Source organism: Vombatus ursinus, unplaced genomic scaffold (assembly GCF_900497805.2).
Source record: "Vombatus ursinus unplaced genomic scaffold, bare-nosed wombat genome assembly UNPS02008996.1, whole genome shotgun sequence".
Lineage (NCBI taxonomy): Eukaryota > Metazoa > Chordata > Mammalia > Diprotodontia > Vombatidae > Vombatus > Vombatus ursinus.
In genome coordinates, this window is record NW_020948774.1 from 11,047,091 (window position 1) to 11,067,369 (window position 20,279).

The 20,279-nt window shown below is 38.2% G+C and overlaps 1 protein-coding gene and 1 pseudogene across 1 annotated transcript in view; both read left to right on the top strand.

Moving 5' to 3' along the window:
• The window catches only part of DNAH9 (dynein axonemal heavy chain 9), a 466,635-nt gene that overhangs the window by 175,315 nt on the left and 271,041 nt on the right, over positions 1-20,279 (top strand). The window contains exons 29-30 of the mRNA XM_027850079.1: positions 7,511-7,668; positions 10,299-10,437. Of these exons, the coding sequence (XP_027705880.1) occupies positions 7,511-7,668; positions 10,299-10,437 (297 nt within the window). The remainder of the gene's footprint in view (positions 1-7,510; positions 7,669-10,298; positions 10,438-20,279) is intronic.
• On the top strand, positions 13,362-14,210 carry LOC114034402 (annotated as a pseudogene).

A 20,279-nucleotide genomic window follows, 5' to 3' on the forward strand; every position in this document is an offset into this window, starting at 1 on the left:
GATGTTTTTCTTTATGTTATTTTAGACATTGTATATATTGTGATTTTGGTTCTGCTGAATAAACATTTATAAAGCATCTATATAGAGAACACAGAGTGAGGCTATAGAGCAGATACAAAGTTTAGATCAGATGCAGTCATTGCCTTCGTAGAGTTTATAAACTATGAGAGGATACACACACACATGCACAAACCCCTAGAATACAGAGTAATTTATGATAAATACTGGGTGTGTCCTATGTATGGTTTAGGAGAAAATATCTTTAATGTCTGGGATTAAAGGGTAGAGAGGAATTAGGAAAGGCAACAGAGTAGTAATAAAGGTGGCATTAGAATCAGGCCTTAAGGGATTAACTGAATTTCTATAGTCTTAATGAGAGGCAGTGGGGTACAATGGAAAATGTATTGGGTTTAACATCAGGAAACTTAGGTTTTAGTCCATTTCTGTCATTTAACAGTCATGTGACCTTAGACAAAATGCTAGTTGACTGACTGAGCCTCAGTTTCCTGATATACAAAAAATAAAATGGGGATAATAATGCTCAAATTATCTTGTTTACAGCTTTGTGTTAAAAATGAAAAGAAATAATACTAACAAATAGCTCATATTTATATAGGACTTTAAGATTTTCAATATGCTTTCTTTTTTAAATTCCTATGAGGTAGATGGCATAAGTGGCAGCTAGGTGGGTCAGTATATAGAGTTTTAGACTTGATATCAGGAAGAACTGAGTTCAAATTCAGCCTCAAGTCACTAGCTGTGTGATCTTAGGCAAATCACTTAGCCTCTATTTGCTTCCATTTCCTCATCTGTAAAATGGGAATATTAATAGTACCCATCCTCTCTAAACTGTTATGAGGATAAAATGATATAATATTTATAAGGAACTTTGTAAACCATAAATCCTAGTTATTATTAATAATAGTATTACAGGTATCATTATTACCATGATCTCTATTTTGAAGGTGAGGAAATGAATATTTTTAGTATTAAGTAACTTGCCTATGATCACAAAGGCATTTAAGTCTCTAAAGTAGGATTTAAATTTGGGTCTCCTGGCTCTAAGCCCAGTGCTCTATCCATTACACTACACAGTCTCTCTAGTAACATATATCAAGTGCTTGTAAACCTTAAAATGCTATCCAAATGTCAGTTATTAGCAGTATGAAGAGGTATTAAAGTGAGGTGTGTCCTTTTCAAAGGCCTGCATCATCTACAATCCAAAGGAGGCTCTATGCCACAACATTTACAAGTGAATTGGTAGTCCTGATAAAAAGGGCTTTTGACCATGGCATGCTCTAGTGTACCAAATTCATTCTGGGAAGCTGAACAGCTCTCCAGTTGATAGATTAAAAATAGATAAGATACCTTTATAGTTTGGTTTAAAGTTAGGGTGCTAAAATTATAAAAATTATGGAGGATTAAAAAAACTTTTAATGAATAATTTATTTTCAGCCACACATGCCATTATTCTGGTGCATGTGGCTTATATAGAGCACAGAGGAGACTTGCAAACTCCAGCACTATTAAATACTTGCAGTAGTAATTTTTTTTATTTTCAATATGACTAACCTCTCATCTATAGCTTCTTTTCTCCAATTGAAAATATACTGCAATGAATAACTTCCTCATTTCTGTATTCAATTAACAAGCATTTATTAATTTCCTATTACAATGCAAGTTACTGTAGAAACAAAGACAAAATAAAACCATCTTTGCTGTCAATGAACATGCTATTGGGGAAAACAAGTGCATATATAAATAAATACAACATATATGCAAAATAAATATAATACAAGGTTATGGAGGGAAGCAGTAACAGCTGGGAAAATCATATGAAAGGATTTGTGTAGGAAATGAGACAACCTCTGCTAGCCTAAGCTTCTTTACAAACACGTATTCCATCTAGGCTAAGAGCTTTTGAGCTTAGTAGTTCAAGTGCCTAATACTACTACATTCTGTACAGTTTATGTGTTCAGAAATTGAATTGATAAGCGTTGAAGGAAGCAAAGGATTCTAAAAAGTAGAGATGAGAAGAAAGTACATTTTAGGTATGGGAGACAACTCATGCAAAGATGCAGAGAATAATAATGATAATTAGCATTTATATAGTGTTCTATAAATTACTTTACAAATATTACATCATTTTTATCTTCCCAACAACCGTAGGGAGGTAGATGCTATTATTATCTCCATTTTATAGATGAAGAAACTGAGGGAGAGAGAGGGCAACTGACTTACCCAGGCTCACACAGCTAGCAAGTATCTGAGGCAGGATTTAAACTTGGGACTTTCTGACTCTATACCCATTGCTGTATTCACTGTACCACATAGAGTATTGGAGGCTAGGTTGGCTGGAACGTGGAGTGTATGAGGGGAAATATTTTGTAATAAATTTTGTAAAGGAACAACAGAAAGGAAGGACAAAAAAATGGTTTGTATTTTATACCAGAGGCACAGAAGTTTTCTAAGCAAGACAAGCCTTCCAGTTGGAAATGTCCAATAGGTAATTGGTGATATAGAGCTCAGGAGAGAACTATGGCTGGATATCTAGGAATCATTTGCATAAAGATGATATTTGACCCCATAGAAACTGATGAGATAAGCAAAAGAGAGGGCTATAGAGTGGGGCAGAGAAGAGAATCCAGGATAGACCTCTGAGTTACACTTTGAGAGTGGGACATGGATGATGATTCAGCGAAAGAGACTGACCAAAAGCAACCAGACAGAAAGAGAAGCAGGGGGATCAATGTCACTGAAACACAGAGAGGAGAGAATATCTAGAAGTAGTGAATAGTAAATAGTTGCAAATGCTGCAAAGAGGTCAAAAAGGATGACAACTGAAAAAAGACCACCATATTTTGCAATTAAGAGATCATCACTAACTTTGGAAAGAAGAGTTTTGGTTGATTGATAAGAATCAGAATCTAGGTTACAAAGCGTGCAAGTGAGTGAGAGAAGAAGAGGAAGAAATGGACTCATATTCTTTTATTTCTTGCAAACCCTCCTCAGCTTTCTCCTTCCTTTCTTCTTTCTTTCCTAACTTCTTTCCTTGCCTTGAAGAGTGCCCAATTTGTGTCAGTGACAGTTGCCAACAAGGTCTCTTAGCTCTGTAACTGGCTAAGCAGTGGACTCTTATTCTCACTTCAATACAATTAAATAAATCTTTGTTAATATTTGGTATATCAAAAACTGTCCAAGGTATTATGTAAAATGTAAAAGTAGAAGACATAGCCCTTACCATAGAAGATAATAAAAATAATTATAATTCATATTTATATGGTACTTTACCTTTTTTAAAGCACTTTCCTTACAATAACTCAGCTGTACTTTGACACTTAGAAGATAACAATAACAACTCACATTTATATAGCACTTTGTGCTTTACAACAACCCTATGAGGTGTAGGTAGTTTTACAGAGAAGGAAACTGAAGCTCAGAAATATTAGGATTCTTGCTCAGTGTAACACAGCTAATAAGTATGATGTTCAAATATGAACCCAGGACTCCTAATTCCAAACCCAACTCTTCCTGCTATGCATGCTACCTTACAGTCACTTGAAAAGATCAGGGGTATGTAATGAAACAACTAGACAACAGAGAAAGGCAATAGTCAATCAAATGTGTGACACAGAAATTGCCTGACAGACTCTTAACTTAAAGAAATTTGAAGATGTAAAAAATCATTGTGGAATAAGATAGTCAAGCAGAAGGTGGATCCTGACCTGAGTCTTGAAGGAAACAAAGAATTGCTATTGAAGAGATAGGCTTGATAAAGCAGGAATAAGAGAGGAATACCAGTCAGACACAGTTTGTATCCTGCCAGGATTTGTATCCCAGCCTGACTAATTTAGTTTTGGCCTGCTGTTGTGTCTTCTCAGCTATCTATTGGCACTTTTCCCTGATTTTAACTGGGTTCTAACAGATGTTATAATAAGTGGATACCCCAACACTATTCCATAAAACCCAAGTAGAAAGACGGATACTGGTAGAAAAATAGGATATTTTTTCTACATCCTTCAGAATTTTGCCTCCTTGTACCAACTATGAATATAAACTTGATTATCTGCATTATTTGAAACAGTACAATCCAGTGTCTATGATATATTGGGGGGGAGGGATCCTTTCCATCTTTTTTTTTTAATGAAACAAAAGTTTATGTTGGAATCCCCTCATAGTTTCATACTTTAATATGGAGAACACAGCTAAGCACTTAACCTTTAAAAAGTATTCTATTAGGTACAGACAGTATCTGAGTCATTTTCACTTAAAATAGTATAGCCATCTAAGGACAAAATTGGATTTAGTGATTCATCCTGTGCACAAGTCTTACATATTTGTTTAAAAACTTTATCAACTCCTAAATGTTCTTTAAGTCAGCATTGTCTTCTTTTTTTCCTTCCTCTTCTCTTTTTCTCTTTTTCTTTCCCCCTAGTGTATATAACTTCCCCCTTTGAAATATGGTGGGAACAAAGGAGAGCTTTAGAAAAAGTGCTTTAAGAAAATTTGAGGAGAAAAAGAACTCATGCATCTGGAGGTATTTGAGAAGGCTTTATAGAGAAGCTGAGTATCTGATCAGAGTTTTGAATCAAAGTATTCTAAAAGGTGGGGGTGAAAAGAAAGTACATTCCCAGTGAATTCATGGTTGTGGGGAATGTCATGTTTTGCTAGAATAGAGTGCATGAAGGAAAGTAATGTGAAGTAATGATAAAAGGGTAGATTGGAACAAGATTGTGAATGCCAGCCTAAGGAGTTAGTCTTGTGCCTATAGACAATTGGAAACCTCTGATGATTTTTGAGCAGAAGAATTATATCATTATACCTGTGAATTAGATATTTTATTTTATTATTTGTGTGATGGAGTAGAAAGTAGAGAGCCTAAAGACAGAGTAACCAGTTAGATTTTCATAATAGTTCAAGATAAAGACAATAAGGACCTGAACTAGGATAGCAGCTAGAGTAGAGAAGAGGGGACAGATATGAGTGAGATGTTTTGGAAGTATAATAAATAAGAAGTGTTATCAATAAGATAACTGATTAGATTTGAGGCTTGAGGAAGAAAGAGTCGATAGATCAGATATAGGAACACTTGGAGGTGGGGGAGATTTAGGAAAGGAAATTAAGAATTTTAGGAAAGGAAATTAACCAATCAATAATTATTAAGTACCTACCATGCACCAGGCACTTTGCTAAATCCTGGGGGTAAAAAAGAAGCAAAAGATAGCCCCTGCTTTTAAGTTATTTACAATCTAAAGGAGGAGACCATGTGTAGACAAATATATACAAAGTAAGCTACATATAGGATAAATAGGAAATAACAGAAAACACTGAAGTTGAGAGATTGGAGAAGACTTCCTGTAGAAGGCAGGATTTTAGTTTGAACATAAAAGAAGTCAATTGGGAGCTAGAGCACTGAACCTTGAGTCAGGAAGACCCGATTTTAAATTCAGCCTCAGACACTTACTCTGTTTATAACTCTGGGCAAGTCACTTAACCCTGTTTGACTTAGTTTCCTCGTCTATTAAATGAGCTGGAGAAATAAATGGCAAACCACTCCAGTTGTTTTTGCCAAGAAAAACCTAAAGGGGGCCACAAAGAGTTGAACACAACTGAAATGACTGAACAACATCTCTCAAATACACCCCCTTCTTTCCTCTGACAGTGCCACCACTCTAGCACTGGCCCTCCTCACTTTATTCTTTGATTATTACAATACCCTACTGGTGAGTTAGCCTTGAATCTTTCCCCACTTTAATCCAACATCAGGGTTAACTGACTTCCCCAGGATCACACAGGTAGTAAGGATCTTTGAACAGGTCTTCCTGACTTTAGGCTCAGCACTCTATCCACTGTGCCAGCTAGCTGCCCCATGAGAGATGTTACATAAAACTGCAAATCTATTATGTACAACTTGCTATTTCTTTTAAATATATAATAAGGTTATCATGTAAATTTCTTTTTTTTCCTTTTCCTCCCCACCCCCATCCTAGAGATGATAACATTTCCACAAATTTTAAAACAATGCTTCTGTCTCTTTCCCAAAGGTTTCAAAATTTCTAGAAATTGTACTCACTCAGCAATATCTAGAGAATATCTATAAGCCTTAAATAGCAAGTTGTACCTGGCAGTGTTTTCCCCTATACCTAAATAGCTTCACAAATTAGCACTTGTGTATCCAAACCACATGCTTGCCCATTAGTTCTCAACAAGATCCTCACAGCACTTAGTACTTTCTCCCAGTTCCCTACCTCACACTCAATTGAATCATTTATTTAATCTTTGAACTCAGATGGTCCTGTGGTAATGGAGAAAACTTAGGCAAATAATCTGTTGTTTTATGTAATCTGTAATTATGTACACTTCTCTTAAGTGCTAATATTTATGAGTTAATTGCACTTTCAAATTTGGTCTGACTCTTAATAAAGCATCTCTTACAGAATTTTACACAGAAATACAGATGTCTTTACTCCTCAACAGGTACATTTTTGCTGACTGCTTTGTCTTGCAGATCCTTTGTAGCAGAAGGGAATGTTGAGGCAGGCTGCACATCAGAAAGGGTAGTTGACACTTGCCTCAGCTCTCAGTCTCAGAGCAGTTTGTAAACTTTAATTAAATATATTTCCTAGAAAGGCAAGTGCTGTATATATATTTTGTAGTTGGAAGCCTAAATAAAAAACCAGGAAATTGACTGGCAGCCTGCATGGTGGCACATACCTGTATTTTCCCTTGCTGGGGAGGATGGTGGATTGCTTGAGTTCATGAATTCTAAACTGCAGTAGAACTAAAGCTGATTGGGTGTCCATATCAAGTCTGGCACTAATATGGTGAGCTCCTGGGAACAGAAAGTTCCCCAAGCTGTCTAAAGAGGGATGAATGCTGGTTCAGGTCAGAAAAACAGAGTTTCTGTGTAGATTAGTATTAGAATCAGACTTTTGAGTGGCTGATATATTTCCAGCCAAGGAAGGAAGGAAGGAAAGAAAGAAGTTGGATGGTAACCATATGGAATTAACCCAGGATTCAGAAAGAAGCAGATACAATCTACCCAAATGGAAGGGACTGTCACACTAAATCTATCACACACAGAACCACTGATTTAGAGCTAAAAGAAGCCTTAGACATTACCTGGTTCAATTGTTTCATTTTAGTGGTGATGAAAATGAGGCCCAGAGAGATTAAGTAACCTGCCCAAGGTCATCTAGGTAATAAATAACACCACTGAGATTTAAATCCATATCCTTACTTGACTCCAAATCTAGAATTTTTTTCCTATATCAGAAGAACTCACACTAAATATATACATATGTATATACATATATGAATGCATGTATGTATGTATGTATTGAAGGTATTAGGGGCCCAGTATTCTGTGCCAATCAAGTTCTGAAGTCTGAGAAGAACTAATCATACTGTGTACAGGAAGAACCAACTTCTGCTGCCAGAATGGTATCAGACCCATCACAACTACATTAATCCATTGCATTGATTATAAAGGGTTGATTTTTTTCACCAGGTGAAAAGTATCCAAGATGCAATCAGGGATAAAAAGCTGTATTTCAACTTCCTTGGGGAGGAGATTAAACTGAATCCCTCAGTGGGAATCTTCATCACTATGAACCCAGGCTATGCTGGCCGTGCAGAGCTTCCAGAGAACCTCAAGGCTCTCTTCAGGTACAGTTCGTAATTTTTGAGGGGACAACTACATTTTATAGTGAATGTAAGTTCTGGCTGTCTTTGAGGAGAAGCATGTATGATACACTATCGTGATTATATTAGTGTCTTACTTCAACCTCTACTTAAAATGTTCAATGGTTTCTCAATTGCCTCAAACACTGAACTACTTATCCTGATATATAAAACCCACTGCATTATAGTTCCTTTTCAGCCTTATTTCCTTTTATTCTGCTTCAATGCCCTTCATTCCATTTATGTTGTATCATTTGTCCTTCCCTGAAAACAACCTATTTTCCCATCTCCATATCTTTGCTCATGTTGAGCCCTCTATTGAGAATGTTCTTTCTTACCACTGGTTCCACTTGTTCAATTCCTGACAATCCTTCAAAGCCTGCTTCATGAAGTCTTCTCAGATTATTCCAGTAGTAAGAAATCTTTTATTCCTTTCAAATATCATAACACTTTCTACCTCTTTCGTTCCACTGTTGCATTCTGTGCTGTTTTGTAGTTATTTCTACTCATATATTATACTTATAACTTACATCCTTCTATCTTATATCTTAACTCCTGTAAGTTAAGCTCCTGAAATGCAGGAACTATATCACATTCTCCCACTTTTTATACAGCACTCCTTTCCTTACCATGTATTAGGCACAGGAGCTGTAGAAATTACTGCCTTCAAGGAGATTAAGTAACTTTAATATAATTTTAAATGATAAAAGGTATAAAATGAAATTCAAAGGTCAGGGTAGTTTGAGAGATTCTAATATAGAGGGATTATTTTAGCAGTAGAAATCAGTGAAGGTATATGGAGGAAGTAACATCTCAGTTGGGTCCTAAAAAGTGGGAGGATGTCAACAGGTAGAAAAAGAGAAATCTGTTCCATGAATGGAGAACAATGTGCACAAAATCACAGAAGTGAAAAGATAGGACAAAACTGAGGGGAATTGCAAACAGCAGTTTGTTGTTGTTGTTGTTAGGTTACGGAGTATCCAATGTACAATAGAGTAAAATAAGGCTGGAATGGTTGGCTGGAGTTAGGTTATGGAGCGCCTTCAGTATTAGGCAAAAAAACTGGTATAATTGAGCACTTAGTAAATTTTTGTTAACTGAATGAATGAGTAATTGAATAGGATCCCTCTAACGCTACAAAGAAATAAGACCTAGCACTCACTGCTAAAAACCGTCTTCCAGTGCTTCATCTTAGTATGGAGGTAATTCTGGTTTCTTAAAGATTCAGCAGAGCAAAAGCACAAATAAGAAAGACTAAGTAGAAGTTTAGGGATAAAATAAGTTCTGAGAAGTTCATCAGTAGTTACCTAAGTTCATCAACTTAGAGAGTTACCTAGAACATTAGGTTTGATGAGTTTTTGGGAGTCACATAAACAGTATGTCAAGTCTTCCCGGCTCTGAGGTCAGATCTTTCTCTACTACTGCATACTTTGTCTCTATGATAGGCATGCTAGTATATTAAAAGCACTGTACTGGGAATCAGAAGATGGGGTTTCTAGTCCCAATTCTGCCACTAACTAGTTGTCATTATCATTTCACTTTGTTTTGACAATTTCATCTGTAAAATAAGGAGATTGGATTAGGTCAGGAGTACCTAGCAATTTATTCTTGAGCAACCAGTCAGTAGCATATCCTGACATGGTCAGCTGTGGAGCCACAGCCACTGTTCATGTCCTACTTTTGGTGTTCCACTGGAATGTGAAAGGAGAAAAAGGTTAGATCTTTGGCTTACTAGTATTTCAAATGTTCATGGGCTAGACTAGAGGGAGGATCCATGGTATCCATGCTGGTATCCATCTCCATATTTGAGCCTGCCACTCAAAGACATCTCTGGCAGCTTAAAATGTCAGCAGATAATAACATGTACTGATCTCTGTTTCCTATGGCCTACAGATAGAAATTGCTTATCAGTTTATTAACCACCATCAAGAGCTTTCTCTAGAAAGGTGTAAAGGAAACTTTCTGTGCACTATATAACACTGCTGGTGGATTAGAGAAGGTGTACAGATGGAATGGGCTTCCAAAGATGAGAAGTGATGAGAGGGATACTGTTCAATGGTCCAGAATTTCACTGTGTAGCAACTTTGTTATACAGAAGCAAATATAATAAAATTCAATTATATTCATTAAAAGCATGCTTCTACCTGCCGCCTATTATAGGATTTAAAACCAACTTCAATTAGACCTCAAATTCTTTGTATGCAGAGACAAAAGAACTTGAGTACTTTTATGCAGTTAACAGGGGACATGGCCAACTACATTTCTAATCATTTCTCTTTATATAAAGGTCAAAAAAGGAATAGTTCTTGAGTATCAATCAGATGATGGCTACCATGCATAAGAAATTCAGAAAATGAAAGTACCTTGTTTCAATAAATTGGCCTAGACAAATATGACTAGAAGATAAGAAGGACATGGAAAGAATCTTCTATTTTCAAATATTCCCAGAGAAAGAGATACTATCCCTTCACTCAATGACCAAATCCAGTTGCTACACCCTGTTTTGTCACAAAAGTCTTCTTTATATCTAACCTCAACTCCTTCCATTACAATTTAAGACATTTTATCCTGTTTTAACTCTAAAACTATCTCATTCCCTCTTTGTCTGTGCACAGGCCTTGTGCTATGGTGGTACCAGATTTTGAGATGATCTGTGAAATCATGCTGGTGGCTGAAGGATTCATTGAGGCACGACTATTGGCCAAAAAATTTATTACTCTATACCAGCTTTGCAAAGAACTCCTCTCCAAACAGGTAAGTTCTCTAACAAGTAGGATACAAAAAGGACCTTTGTGTAATAACACTACCACCCTCTATGGTACAGCCATAGGTTTCCATGCACTTTTATTTTTATTTTATTTTATTTTATTTATCTGTTTATCTTTCCTCAGTTATGTGTGAAAACAATTTTTAACATTTGTTTATAAAACTTTGAGTTACAAATTCTCTCCCTTCCCTCCCTCTCCCAACCCTCCCTCATTGAGAAGGCAAACGGTTCAAAATCAACTATTATACATGTATAGTCATGCAAAACAAATCTGTAATAGTCATGCTGTGAAAAAAAATATAGACGAAAAAAACTCAGAAAAATAAAATAAAAAGTATGCTTCAATCTGTATTCAGACACCATCAGTTCTTTCTCTGGGGATGGATAGCATTTTTCACCGTAACTCCTTCAGAGTTGTCTTGAATTATTGTATTTCTGAGAATAGCTAAGTCATTCACAGCTGATCATTTTACAGTATTGCTGTTGCTTTGTAGACAGTACATTTCACTTTGCATCAGCCCATGCAAGTCTTCTCAGATTTTTTTCTGAGAGCATCCTGCTCATCATTTCTTATAGTACATTAGTATTCCATCATAATTGCATAGCACTACTTGTTCAACCATTCCCCAATTGATAGACATCCCCTCAGTTTCTAAATCTTTACCCCAAGAAATGAGCTGCTCTAAATATTTTTACATATATGTCTTTTTTTATTTTGCTCTTTATCTCTTTTGGGATACAGACCACTATAGTAGTGGTATTGCTAGGTCAAAGGGTTTACATGGTTTTATAGCTCTTTGGGTATAGTTCCAAATTGCTCTACAGAATGGTTGAATCAGTTCACAACTCCACCAACAGTGCATTAAAATCTCATTTTTCCCATATCTCCTCCATCATTTGTCATTTACCTTGTCTGTCCTATTAGCCAATCTAATAGGTATGAGGTAGTAGCTCAGAATTGTTTTAATTTGCTTACTTCATCTGAAAACTGATCATATCTTTTGATCATTTATCAATTGGGGAATGGCTCTTATTCTTATAAATTTGACTCCAGTCTCTATATATTTGAGAAATGAGACCTTTATCAGAGAAACTTACCTCAAATTTGTTTTCATAGTTACTATTGCTAACTGTATTTCCCTCCATCCTATCCCCACCAGTTTATTCTATTCTCTCTCTCCTTTCACCCTGTCCCTTCTCAAAAGTGTTTTTCTTCTGACTATCCCCTCCCCTAACCTGCTCTCCCTTTTATCACCACCACCACTTTTTTATGTGCTTCCCCCCTACTTTCCTGTAGGGTAAGTAAGATAGATTTCTGTACCCAATTGAGTGTGTATGTTATTCTCTTTGAGCCAGTTCTGATGAGAGTAAGGTTTACTCACTCTCCTAACCTTCCCTCTCCTCCTCTCCACTGTAAAAGCTTTTTTTTGCCTCTTTTGTGACCCCGTTACTCCCTCTCCCTTCTCCCAATACATTTCTCTCTCATCCCTTCATTTTATTTTTTAGATATCATCCCTTCATATTCAACTCACATCTGTGCCCTCTGTCCATATATACTCCTTCTGACTACCCTAATAATGAGAAAGGTCTTATGAGTTATAGATATCATCTTCCCATGTTCCCCTATGTTTGAGAAATGAGACCTTTATCAGAGAAACTTGCTTCAAATTTTTTTTCACAGTTACTATTGCTAACTGTAGTTCCCTCCATCCTATTCCCCCCCCATTAATTCTATTCTCCCTTTTTTTCACTTTGTGCCTGCTCAAAAGATTTTTGCTTCTGACTACCCCCTCCCCCAATCTGCCTCCCTTTCTATCATCCCACCCCCCTTCTCTTATCCTCTTTCCCCCTACTTTCCTGTAGGATAAGATAGATTTCTATACCCAATTGCATGTGAATGTCTTTTCCTCTTTGAACCAATTCTGATGAGAGTAAGGTTCAATCATTCCCTCTCACCTTTCCTTTCTTCCCCTCCACTGTAAAAGCTTTTTCTTGCCCTTGAGAGATAATTTACCGCATTCTACCCCTCCCTTTCTCTTTCTCCTAGTACATTCCTCTCTCTCTCTCCCCTTAATTTTACTTTTTAGATAGCATCCCTTCACATTCAGCTCACACATGTATCCTCTGTCTCCTTCTAACTACCCTTAACAGTGAAAAAATTCTTATGAGTTACAAATATCATCTTCCCATGTAGAAATGTAAGCAGTTTAAACTTATTAAGTCCCTTATGATTTCCCTTTCCTGTTTACCTTTTTATGCTTCTCTTGAGTCTTGTATTTGAAAGTCAAATTTTCAATTCAGCTCTGGTCTTTTTACGAAGAATGCTTGAAAGTCCTCTATTCCGTTGTATGTCTATTTTTCCCCATGAAGGATTATACTAAGTTTTGCTAGGTAGGTGATTCTTGGCTATAATCCTATCTCCTTTGCCCTGCGGAATATTATATTCCAAGCCCTCCAATCCCTTAATGTAGAAGCTGCTAAATCTTGTGTTACCCTGATTGTGTTTTCATAATACTTGAATTGTTTCTTTCTGACTGCTTGTAATATTTTCTCCTTGACCTGGGAACTCTGGAATTTGGCTATAATATTCCTGGGAGTTTATCAGTGGATTCTTTCAATCTCTATTTTACCCTCTGGTTCTAGAATATTAGAGCAGTTTTCCTTGATAATTTCTTGAAAGATGATGTCTAGGCACTTTTTTTGATCATGGCTTTCACGTAGTCCAATAATTTTTAAATTATCTCTCTTGGATCTATTTTCGAGCTAAGTTGTTTTTCAAATGAGATGTTTCACATTGTCTTCTATTTTTTTCATTCTTTTGGTTTTGTTTTATAATTTCTTGATTTATCATAGAGTCATTAGCTTCCATTTGCTCTACTTTCATTTTTAAGGAATTATTTTCTAAGATGCCATGTCTAGCTACTTGTACAGGCAGGGCTACCCAGGAGCTGCTAGACAGTCCCCAGGAGCCCCACCAGGCAGTTATTACCCAGGACATCCCCAGTATGGAGGGGGGCTACCCCCTGGTGCGGGTTATGGAGGCCCAGCTCCTGGAGGGCCCTACAGACCACCATCTGGTGGTGGGGCCTATGGACATCCCAGCCCTGGAGGGCTCCCCTCATCAGCTCCTGGAGGACCCTATGGAGGCTCTGCCCCAGGAGGTCCCTATGGCCAGCCTGCTACAAATCCCTATAATACCCCTCAGCCAGGACCTTATGGGCAAGGCCCAGCAGCAGTTACCATTCTTCCTGGTATAGACCCCAAAGCCTATTCCTGATACCGGACAGTGGATTCAGATCACAGTGGCTACATCTCTGTGAAGGAGCTCAAGCAGGCCTTGATCAGCTCCAATCGGTCCACATTCAATGATGAAACCTGCCTCATGATGATAAATATGTTTGACAAGACCAAAACAGGCCAGATCGGCCTCTTTGGCTTCTCTGCCTTGTGGACCTTCATCCAGCAGTGGAAGAACCCCTTCCAGCAGTATGACCAGCACCACTCAGGCTCCATCAGCTACAATGAGCTGCAGCAAGCTCTGTCCCAGATGGGCTACAACCTGAGCCCTCAGTTCACCCAGCTGTCCTGGTACTGCCCTCGTTCTGCCAACCCATCCATGCAGCTAGATCACTTCATCCAGGTGTGCACCCAGTTGCAGGTGCTGACCAAGGCCTTCCGGGAGAAGGACACAAACATGCAGGGCAATGTCTGGCTCAGCTTTGAGGAGTTCCTCATCATGACAGCCTCACAGATGTTGTGACTTCAACACAATGCATGAGTTCTCCTTAGGGGCAGAGCCAAAGGGGTGCCTAGCCTCAGAGATCCAGGGACCTTGAAGAACCTTCCCCTACCCTGCTAAACTGGAAACAGTGAAGGGGTTTCTTCCCTGTCCTCTCCCTTCTCTCGCCACTGCCCCATAAAGAAAGTAGAGCTCCCTTTTCTTTGAGTGGTAACATTCCCAGAAAGGAGTCTTAGAATCTGATCGTGATTGCCATGCTGTGGCCATGGGAGGAGTGACCAGCCCTGTTGGCCCTAGGACCTAGGCCCTAGAGCAAGCAGGATGAAGACCGCACAATTGTGGCCATCCTCACCAGTGGGCAGCCTCAGCTCGCTTCCAGACCTGGGAGATATGAGGCTCAGCCCTTTTGGCTCAAGATTCCAAGCAACTTGGTCAGCTCAGGCCTTTGTATCCAGGCAAGTCTTGTGGCCTTTCCTGATGGCTTATGTCAGCGCTAGCTCATCTCTTATCACCATATATATTCTCCTCACTTCGTTGTGTGTCATTTTATATTAGACAGACTTGGGTTTTCTGAAGATGAAACAAAGACCAGGACAGGGCATTTCCCATTGAACCCCCTGCTGCCCGGCCCCATGCTGTGCCCATTGCTGCTCGGGTGTCCAGGGGCAGGCGCTCTCCAGCCCACCCTGTGTCACCTGCTGTTGCCAATGCATTGCTATGTTGTTTTCAGTCTATAGGGGCCAAAAGTCCAGCACATCATAAGCTTCAATAAAGGGGTGCTACCTCATAAGCATTAAAAAAAAAAAGGAATTATTTTCTTCAGTGAAATTTTGTAACTCCTTTTCCATTTGGCCAATTCTTCTTTTTAAGTTATTCTTCTCCTCATTGGCTTTTTGGACCTCTTTTACCATTTGACCTAGTCTGTTTATTAAGGTGTTTGTTAAGGTGTTATTTTCTTCAGTATTTTTTTTTCTGTGTCTCCTTCACCAAGCTGTTCACTCGTTTTTCATGGTTTTCTTTCATTGCTCTTATCTTCCCAGTTTTTCTTCTACCTCTCTTACTTAATTTTCAAAATCCTTTTTGAGCTCTTCCAAGGGCTGAGACCAATTCACATTTTTCTTGGAGGCTTTGGATGTAGGAGCTTTGACCTTGTTGTCTCCTTCTGAGTGTGTCTTTTGATCTTCCTTGCCAGCATAGTAACTTTCTATAGTCAGATTTTTTTTTCCATTGTTTGCTCATTTTCCCAGTCTATTACTTGACTTTTAACTTTTTGTTAAGGTAGGGCTCTGCTTCCAAGGTGGAGGATGCACTGTCCCAAGATTCAGGAGTTTTGTGCAGCTATTTTCAGAGATACTTCTAGGGACCCATAAATTTTTAGTTCTTCCAATGTGGTATCATCTAAGAAGAGGTGTTTACTACCCTCCTGGCCTATGCTCTGGTTTGTGGATGACCACAAGCATTGTTTTCTACCCTGGAACAATAAGGAGAGTCCCCCCCACCTCCAATGCTGCCACAAGCTCTGCCATGCTCGTACTCTTCCTCACCCTGGGACTGGCACCCAGAACTGTGACCTGGATTGAAGTATGAGCAAAATAACAGAGTCCTGCCTCAGTGATAGCAAAAAGACCCTTGTAATCTCCTTCTGAACAATTCTTCAACCCCTTACCATTCATGGGCTGAGAGCTCTGAAAGCAGCTACTGCCATTCCCAAAACCTGCTCCTACTGTCCTGGGGCTAAGGCTACACAGGTACAGTCTCAGCTGGACTGTGCTCCGCTCTCACCCAGGTAGGAAAGACCTTCCCTGCTGACCTTTTAAGTTCTCTTTGTCATTTGTGGATTGAGAGGTCTGGAAACTGCCACTCTTGCCATTGATTCAGTCACCCTGCTGCCTGGGGCCTGTCTGCACTGGCATGGCCTGTGCAGGACTGTGCTCCCCTCTCACCCTGGGACAACAGGTCTTTCCTGCCACCCTTCCAAGTTGTCTTGGGCTGGAAATTTGTTTCATTCTGTCTTTTTGTGTGTTCTGTTGCTCTAGAATTTGTTTAGAGTCATTTTTTAAGGTATTTGGAGGGGTTTGGGGGAGAGCTCAGGTGAATCCCTACCTTTCTCCATACCCTTTTAAAACATAGTACTTACTCCCCTATCTATTAAGTGTGTTTCTTTTAAAGAGAATATACGTTTTCATTATATTCTAGCCATGGGTTTTATCCCATAAATTTTTATATCTATAAAATTATTTTTACTTCCTTATTTTATGGTGTGAGAGGAATCATGTATAAAGGTATCTGTGATCCAGCCAAGTTGTTCCTCACACATGACTACATTTCCCATTTCTGTGTTTTTGTAGAAGCTATCTCCCATCCCTAGAATGTACTCCCACCTTGCCTCTATCTTATAGAATCTCTCTTTTCCTTAAAAGCCCATCTCATCATCATTCTATATAAAACTTTTCTTGATCCTCCCAATTATTAATGCCCATAATCACTAAATTTTGTTTAACTTCTTTGTATTTGTTTGTATTCCCTTTAAGTATATTCTTTGTACATGTAAAGTAACATAATACAATATGTTATGTGTATATATATATGTGTATATATATATGTGTATATATATATATATTTGTTGTCTTCCCTAATAGAATGTAAGTTCCTCATAAGTAGAGATTGTTTTATTCTTTATGTTTGTATCCCAAGAAGCTTCCATCGTGTTTGACAAATAGTATCATGATAAATACTTGCTGATTGATTGATGTCCAAAACCCACCTTTCTTCTGAACTTCCCAATTTCTGTTCATAGCACAAAAATTCTTCCACTTACTCAGATTCACAATCTTGACAGTATCTTCAACTTGTCTTACTCTCAACCCACATATCCAATCCTTGTCTTTTATACCTCCAAAACATTTCTCACATTTGTCCTATTCTCTCTTTGGTCATTTTATGACCACCAAGCTAGTTTAGGCTTTCATCCCTCTTGTGTGGACAATTGCAGAGACCTCCAAATAGGTCTCACTGCCTTAGATCTCTCCCCACTCAAGTCCATGCAGCACAAAGCTGCCAAAATGATTTTCCTAAGGCATATGTCTATGATGTTACACTATTACTCAGTAAGCTATAATGGCTCCCTATCACCTCTAGAATCAAATCAAAACTCTCTGGTTTGGTTTTTAAAGCCTTTCCCAACTTCGCCCAACTTATTCTTTCCTGCTTTATTATTCATTATTCCCCTTACTGAAGAAGGGAAAAGCATTTATATCGTATCTACCATGGGCCAGGTGCTATGCAAGGCACTTTACAAACACTTTATTATTATGAAATACTTATTATTTTATTAAAAAATGTTTATTTTAAGCTGGGAAAGGAAAGAACATTTATATAATGCCTACTATGGGCCAAGCACTGTACTAAGCACTTTACAAATACTTTATTAATATGAAGTACTATTCTTTTAAGCATATTATTTGATCCTCACAATAACCCTGCAAGATAGGTGCTATTATTACCCTTATTTTGCAGGTGAGGAAACTGAAGCAGACAGAAGTTAAATGACCTGCCCAGGGTCACACAGCTGGTAAGGATTTAAGGCCAGATTTGGATTCAAGAATCTCAGGGGCAGCTCAGGGGTGATATGCAAAATTTTCATGAGCCATACCTAAGCAGTCTGATGTAGGGCAAAGTCTGATCCTGGTCTGAGCTTTCAAGTTTCTCACCTTAGTTTGGGTCTGGGTGACATATCTTCAGGCTTGTCTCTGATTGGAGCTCCAGGAGACTGAAGCTGGCCTCAGACTCTCATCAACTATCTTGAAACCTTTGTAGTTCCCCCATGGTCAGAACTCCCACCCTGATCACTTAGCTTCAGTCAGGTTCTGTGTGCGGACTCCACAAGTGAGTCAAATGATTCCTAATAGGATTTTAGTCACTGATAAAGTCTGCAAAAAAAATTCTTCTTCTTGATTGTCAGTTCCATTTTTCAGGTGCCCCTGTACCAGAGCTGATAGTAAATATTTAACAACCAGCTTTCAGTGGGGGTGTGAGGGATAGGATTGAACATGCAACACACTTTTAAGTTTAATCTGCATTGTTAGTGTTGTCTCCATCATTTTCTTAAGTATAGACTATCAACAAATAATAAATCAAGCCCTGATTTATAGTATTTGCCCACTTCCAAGGTAAAATGCTCGCACTGAAAATTTAATAATCAGCACTTTCAAGTCAGTTCTAGCCAGCTTCATCATGTTCTTGGAGTATGGACCTTCAACAGGGAGTCACCTACCACCAGTGGCATGACATGGCTTTTCTTCCTAAACGTTGTGACAGAATTTCTCTATTTGCTCATTTGGTACTCCTCTGTAGTTTTCCACCGAGTATAAGTTGTATCTGTTTCAACTCAAGAAACTCTGATGAAACCAAAAAACTATTTGATATTTTCATTTTAGTATACGTATAGACCTATTTTGTTCCTTTTTTCTTTTTGAATGTTTGTTTATGCTTTGTCAGACAGAGTGATTGCAACTCCTGATTTTTTTTTTTGATTCATGATGCGTAGCAAATTTTTTCCATCCCTCAATTTTATTTTGTCAATGTCTTTGTTTTTAAATGTTTTTTGTAAGCAACTGATTGTAGGATTTTGTTTTCTTATCTAATTTGTCACTCTTTTTTCATTTTATTGGATGGTTTATTCTATTTACATTTAATTCTATTTATATTTACATGACTTAGATTTCTATTTTCCTTCATCTATCTCTAATATTGAGTTTTTTCCAAATTATGATGTTTCTCCTCTTCTGCTATAAAAACAGCAGTTTGGACATCTTTCAGTTACTTTTCTTTAATCTTTTTTTAAGGTGTCTCTGTTCACACTGGCACTCTTCCCTTCACCCCTAAACCCCTCCTCTTATTTGTTACCCCTTTCCTTTTGAGGTTTTGTGTATCTTTTTAACTCTCAGTTAGTCAAGTAGATTCCCTTCCTCATCTCCTCTTCAACTAGTCCTGTTCATTAGTGATTTATTTTTCATTTTTGCATCCCTTTCCAAAAAGGATTTCTCTCACTGTCCTCATTATCTTTTCTCTCTCTGTCTCTGTCTACTCTAGAACCTCATTCTCTGATTCATGATCTCTATCTGATCTCTCTCTTTTCTCTGCATTCATCATACAATCAAAGCTTGTGACTTAGCTATTCTCAGCAATACAATGATCCAAGACAATCAATCCCAAAGGACTCAAGATGAAAAATGCCATCTGCCTCCAGAGGAAGAACTGATGGCATCTGAATACAGACTAAAGCATACTACTTTTCACTTTCTTTTGTTGTTGTTCAAATTTTCTTCCACAAAATTACTAATATGGATATGTTTTACATAATTGCACATGCATAACCTGTATCAGATTGCTTATTGTTTCAGGAAGGAGGGAGCGATAGAATTTAGAACTCAAAACCTAAAAAAAAAAAGAAAGAAAAAGAAAAAAGGAATGTTCAAGGTATCTATTATAGGCTCTTCCCTCTAGGCAGTTCCTGCCCCTGCCTCACAGAGCTCGTCCCATGGGTTCCCTTTTTCCATTATGCCTCACTCTCAGAATAATGCCAATTTATTGCAAGTGTCAGAGAAGACACTGCCCCATGGTTGGTCCCTTTTTCCATAATGTCCAAGATTATGTACTCTACTTCCTGATCCATATTCTCCACTGGTTACCATTTTTCCCACATTTGCCTCAAAATCTCCTCCTCCTCAAAAAAAAGGTCCATGTTCTCCCATCCCCTTAGGTGCTAGCTGCCCCTCAAAAGTCCAATTTCTCCCCATCCTGATAAAGGACAAGTAGACTTTTCAAACACCTGATGCCCCAGGTCACAACCAGTGTTAGGTCCCCATTCCCTTTCACAGACCATCTCTTTTCACCTATAAGAACATTCATCAGTAGAACTCCTTCCCACTACCAAAATGAGACCTCCTTCCCTTCTGCACTTCTCCTTATTCATTCCCTGGTAGGCTTTTCTCTTTCATTTCTAGCCTTTGGTATGGCACATTACACACTCCTCTCCATCCCCCTGCTTCCCTACTCCTCTTACATGTACCCTCCCATGTTGTAATGTAG